Raw genomic sequence first — 6,281 nt, 5'->3', positions numbered from 1 at the left:
TGGACAGACTGCAGTGCTCCGAGAACAAATGCGTCTGTTTGTAGCCAATATTTGGACTCTTAAAGGAGTTCATCCAAAAAGTGAATTTTCTATCAATTGCACATCCCATTGAATCCTTGAATTCATTGATACTTTTTCTAATTTCTATGACAATAATTGATGAGCCTCCTAATCCTCCGTTGTCAAATTATTGGCTCAGAAATGTGACCAACAATCTCCTCAAATTATTGGCTCAGGAATGTGACCAACAATCTCCACGAATTCAAGGCTTAATGAGGTGTGTAATTGATAGATAGAAAATGTGTCACTTTTTTTGGATGAGCTAGAAAGTTTAACGTTTTTAACCAAAATAAATGGTGCTTTGTTGCACTTTTAATGTTTTTAACTGTACAGTTATGGGTGTTTTATTTTATGTCAATGTTGTAAATTATACACGTTTCAATAAATTGTATTGACAATTTTATTTTTGTATGTAAATACAGTCTCTCCATAAACTGCTGTCTCTTTGTATTATTCACAATACCTCATCCCCACTGTCAAGTATGGGTTAAGAATTCAGATCTTACTGTCTAAGAAAGTGTTAGCCTAGCTGAGCTAGACATCCCAGCCATGTTAAAACAAGGAGGGAATGATAGACACTGCAGTTAGTTAGCTAGATGCATTAGTATCTAGGCTGGCCCCAGGCTAGGAAAGTGTGGCCTCAGACAACCTAATACATTGGTGTAATGGGTTCAAGCCCAGTACATGAGACCTGTCATACACATTCTTGCTGCTTACACCTTGACCTTCCTTCCCCCATTAAATTCTTTAAATGAACATTGTAAACTAAAACTTACTATATGCTGACATACAGTAGGCTTACTGTACAGGCTACATGGATTCATTTTGCTGTAGGTTACCTTGCATTCACAAGGTTGAACAGTTATTACTACATTCTAGAGCACTTTCAACTCGAAATGGACAACTAGGTGATTAGAAGAACCTACTTGTGCTGCTAAGGCAAGTAGAGTTTAGTTACTCGGCATGAAGCACAATGTCTTCTCCACTAGATGGCAACATTGTGTCGTTGAATCACTAGTTCTTTACTATTTCTGCATCTTCAGTTTTGATTGAAGACTTTAGAAGTTTGCAGAGGAAAGGTACAGTTTCATGACAAGGCCACCCTTGCCCTTTATGCTTCTCCTTTGTCGTGTACGTTATGTCACTTGGAATTAAAGTTGGAGAACCACTGAATTCATCGTCTCCAAGATTTGACTATCGATGTAATGTAGGCCTAACTGGTCCTCCTGGGTCGGGATCCTGTCAAGTAGGTTTTGATTGAAGAGCAGTTTGCTACAGAAAAAAAGTAGTTTCATGACAGCACAAATCTGGTATAAGGTCAACTAAAATTAGATCCTGGTAAGCTTTACGGCTTATTTACACACAGGAGTTTTTGATTGATTGAAGAATTTATTAGAAGTTTGCAATAGAAAAAAAGTACAGTTTCATGACAGTACAAATCACTGGTACAAGGTCAACTAAAAGGAGATCCTAGAAAGCCGAGGCTTATTTCCACAGGAACCACACTTTAAGTATCTCATATAAAGCACTTTATGTATCTCATAACATTGAAAGACAGACAGCTAGAACATAGAATAACATCAATTTCAAAAGCAGAAAAAGGATAACATCAATTACAAAAGCATAAAAATTGGGAGAAAAAGGCTACCAGTGGTTCTCAAACTTTCACGTCAAGAAGGCCTCCAATTAGACACTTTGACATGCATTTAAGCTATTTAATTGTATTTCTATCTCTGCCTGGGAACCCAATTTATGTTGTAAAATCAATGATAATTTAAATCCGAGTGTACAAATCAAAAAATAGGGTAGGTTACACCTTGAAATCTATCATTTAGATGAGGACCCCCTGGAACTCCCTCAAAGACCCCTGGGGGTCCCCGAACCCCACTTTGAGAACCAATCACGTCAACACGCTGGAGTCATAGGCTGGAGTGGGTTGTCCCAGGGTTGTCTCGCGGCTTGCCATTGGCTACAGATTTAAAGCACGCGCCGGGCAGGCGTGGGCGAGCTGCGCTCTCATTGGCTGCACGAATTTTGGCACCGATTTTAAATGAGGAATCTGGCGGCGGCCGCCGCTACGCACTGCAGGCAGCTCAGTTCACACATCTTACCTCTGGATACGTACGTAGTAAGTTGTAGACGACGACGTAATAGTACTATAGTGGAGTTTGCTGTTGTTGTTGTTGCATGGAAAACTAGGAGTAGGAGATTATTACTTCAATAAAGACAATCTTAATACGAGGTAAGAGGTGTTTATAGAACGTACTATATACAGCATGATGCTGCTTTATATTGTATTTGGTCGGTTTACAAACTGGTGTGGTTGACGACATGTCCAGTCCACAACTTGAGCTAAGTTACTAGCAAGTAGCAAGCTAATGCGGCTAACCTTATTACTACTTATAACTAGCCTACGTTCAACAAAGGTGTTTTAGGCATAACTTCACCAGAACTTCACGGATAGAAAACGCAAAAGAGATGTCGTCAAGTCATTGTATTTTATTTAAAATAACTTGAGTTGCGCGCGTAAACGGAGTGCGCCCGATAATGTGTCACTACTACAGCAATTCAATAGTTTTACATTATAGTTGGGAACAAGCTATAGACAGTCACTTAGTTATTGTATTTAATTGGCAGACTTGTGGTTTAGTCTATTTTTAAAACAATCTAGTGTGGTTGCGTTACCTAGTCTTTGCGCCAAATGCATACCGCGCCAAAAAAATTTTGGGTAGAATGTTGCACTATTCTCGTGTAGAACTGGAGGGAACAGCGTTTATATTATAGCCATAAATTATAACTTCCAGTAGAGGGTGCTAATACTATTAGCACCCTCTACTGGAAGTTATAATTTATGGCTATTTATATTACACGGAATACACAATATGGTTTCAGGATTTGTGAAAAGCATGGTGTCTCTCATATTGAGATAACAGATTATGTGTCTCTAAAATGTTTCAAGAGTAGGCAACTGTGACTAGTTTAGCGTAGCCTACATGAACGGTGTTGTTGGGTTCAGCCTGATCATGTAATGGTCGACTCTAGCCTACTATGTATCTCTTTTCCTCATTATAATTTCTGTTTCTTTGTTTGTTTATAGGGGTGGACTTCATGATTTGTGCATCTCCAAGTGAACCGATAACCATGAAATGCACATCTAGTTACGAGAAGTTCAGGGCTCCATGCAGCAACATGGAGAAGGACTTTTCTGCTGCAGCTACAGCATCTAAGCAAATACTTAAGACCAAAACCTCCCCATTGAAAGAGCATATCCCAGCCTCCCCGTTGAAAGAGCACATCCCAGCCTCCCCGTTGAAAGAGCACATCCCAGCCTCCCCGTTGAAAGAGCACATCCCAGCCTCCCCATTGAAAGAGCACATCCCAGCCAAACCTCAGTTTACACCTTTGGGTGTGACTACTGAATTGTTTCCTCTCGACAACAGCGGGCCAGTCAACAACAAGGAAAACAAGAACATTCACAAAGGAGAGCAGTTCCTCCTGGATGAGGTGTTGCAGGACAGCGGCTACCTGTCCCTGCACAACAGCAGAAATGATGTTGAGCATGGAAGCGAGGAACAGCACTCCACCCCGACTAAACTACGTCAAGAAAAGTCAAGAGCTCCTCTGACTCATTCTCCGTCCAAATGTAAGGGAGACCTAGTCCTTTCTGGGACTGTGTTCACTTCTACACCTAAAATGTGCCACTGGAAGACACGGTCCCAAAGTAACCTCAACCTGCAGCCCGTAGTTAAGTTCGGGCAGGCTGCATGTGAAGCACTGGAAAAGAGCTACCAGGAAAACAATAATAGGTACAGTCTCATCACTCACAGCAGCAGCAACAATATATCTTGCATGTCATCATCGCTGACATTAAAAAAAATGAAAGAAAAAAGTTGTGGATTTTTACCATAACACTCTGCTGATCTCTATTTGTGACGTTGCAGGCATGACTGGAGTGTGGTGGATAGGGTTGCAGAGGACCACCTATTGGACAGAGTGATTGGACGGCAAATGGGGAGGGAATATGTGGATGTATTCTCCTCTTTGATCTCCAGGAACATGAGGTCGGTGCTGACCAACGTACTGGCTTTGCTGGGAGACATGGACCTCATCAGGTAACGGAGAAACTGGAAATAAAGAATATCTGTACTTAAAAGCTGTATTGAGGTCAGAGAAATGTGAACAACTGTTGCTCCCGGACTAGGGGAAAACATGAGCACTGCATAAAATGTCTCACTTTCCCACACACCCGACCTTGAACAGTTTCATAACTGATCCACTCCAAAGTGGATTTCGGGTAGCATGGGCAATAGGCATCAGGGTGAACAGCCAAAACGTAACAAACAACTTTGTGCTATTAACAACTAATTTAAATATTTTTGCCAACAACCAAAAAGGGCAGGAGATCAGTATTTAAAAAAGTATTACAGCTAGAGTACGGTAGGCCTACAACACCATATTGATTTGACTCGTGTGACTAGTGAATGATCCTGTTAAGCTAATGGTGTATATTTGTATACCTGGTCCATCCACATCTTGTACTGCAAATTTATGTAATGTTTTTTTGTTTTTGTGTCTTTTTTCCAGCTGTAGAAAGGTGAGCAGGTCCTGGAGGAAAATAATTAATGAAGATACAGCTGCTCTCAACCGGTGTCAACAGGCCCTGGCGGTGCTGAAGGTAAGGACAAAATTCACTCCCATCTTGTGAATAGATGGCCTTCAGCGACACATGCATACTTTTAAGTACACATACTTAATGTAGGCCTTCCAATCTGGCATAATTTAGTGTCATGCAACACGTTGCCAGAGTAATGTAGAGCTAGTTGACTGACTCTGACTGTCAGATTGATTACTTCTAGCCTTTATTTCCACTTGCAAGTAGGATTCGGAGCTCAGACTACTGATTTTCTTTCATATACACAGTAGTCTTGTAAAGCCCTTTGTCAAACATCTGAATAAACTTCTATCATGCTTTAAATGCTTTGATTACTCCTCCTTTTATGTAAACCTATAACTCTGCTTATTTCTGGTTTGGTACTTTTTATAATTAACCAAGGACAGAACAAGTACTGATTGCTTCTCTACTGTACTACCAACATGGAATGTTCACATAACATCCCTCCATAATGTTTTGTTTCTTTAGAACTGGCATCTTAATTAATTCCTGATTGCTGTACCATGCTGTGTTCATCACCCCCCATATTCATTCTTCTGTAGGATTCAAGAAACTCTATAGGACAGGAGAATTGGTGCCTTCTGAACAGAGATGCCAGGGTGGTGTTGTCCAGCATGCAGTCTCGTGCGTTGTACTCCACCCCTTCCTCATCCACCCCAAACTACAAGGCTGGCAGACGAACCCCCAATGAATCTCGCCACAGTGAATACGTACAGGTGACTGAGTTTGGTTTGAGTTGTTGTTTATATGGTGTCAGTATTATTATTTTTAAAGCCACATTTGTCAAATTGTGTGATATCTGGCCCCAACCGATGAGGGAAATTATGCCAATTGTTTCAAAACTGGGCATATCATAAGGTGAACATTCAGCAAGCCTGCCTAAGAGTTTTTGCCTTGCGGATGCAATGCGTTGCGAGTTCATTTTGGGCTATTTTCAACACATGGCATTTAAGTATGAATTGGGCGTTAGGGTGTGCAGAAACAAATACAAAGAAATGTGTCATTCATTGAGCAGTTCACTTCCTATATACTAACATGTGTGTTAATTTCCCCCAACAGGCGGCCAGTGGTCTTAAGCAGCACGAGTCTCTGCGTTCTTGTATACGCTGTGGCTCACCTTCCAAGCACCTGGTGGAGGCTCAGAAGGCGACATGCACACGTGCCAGCTGCGGCTTCGAATTCTGCACCTGCTGCCAGGAACCTTTCCACGGCTCTACTCCCTGCAGAACGGTGACGCCCCGCATTGCTCGACACTCAAAGATGTCCGCTATTCTCCCAGGCAGTGCTCGCAGCAAGAAAAATGTGAGGCGCCTGTGACGGACAGAATGAGGCGCTCTGCGTACAAAGGTGTCTGTCTGTCAAGGGAGATTGTGGACTTTACCGCTGAGGACAACAGGCCAGTTGTCTTCTATGTGGAAGGAATATCCATCCATATCTGACTTATAACTATCAACAATCAAATGCTCACTGCCCCAGACAATATTTGGACTCAGGAAGTTTATTGAAGTTTTATTCAGTGATATTTTTTACCAAAGGTGCTTCCTTGCAT

General features: G+C 41.6%; 1 protein-coding gene across 1 annotated transcript; it reads left to right on the top strand.

Annotated features, from left to right (window-relative positions):
• Positions 1–3,201: 3,201 nt before the first annotated feature.
• LOC308297169 (F-box only protein 5-like) lies at positions 3,202–6,049 on the top strand (the record flags this gene model as incomplete). The annotated part of the gene is made up of 5 exons (XM_080740585.1): positions 3,202–3,866; positions 4,002–4,172; positions 4,645–4,735; positions 5,275–5,448; positions 5,792–6,049. 5 exons carry the CDS (start codon positions 3,202–3,204, stop codon positions 6,047–6,049), a joined length of 1,359 nt encoding a protein of 452 aa, XP_080596711.1.
• Between the last annotated feature and the right edge of the window lie 232 nt (positions 6,050–6,281).

Source organism: Nannobrachium achirus (assembly GCF_963921795.1).
Source record: "Nannobrachium achirus genome assembly, chromosome: 13".
In the NCBI taxonomy this organism is placed as follows: Eukaryota; Metazoa; Chordata; class Actinopteri; order Myctophiformes; family Myctophidae; genus Nannobrachium; species Nannobrachium achirus.
This window is presented reverse-complemented; position numbering and strand designations above follow the sequence as displayed.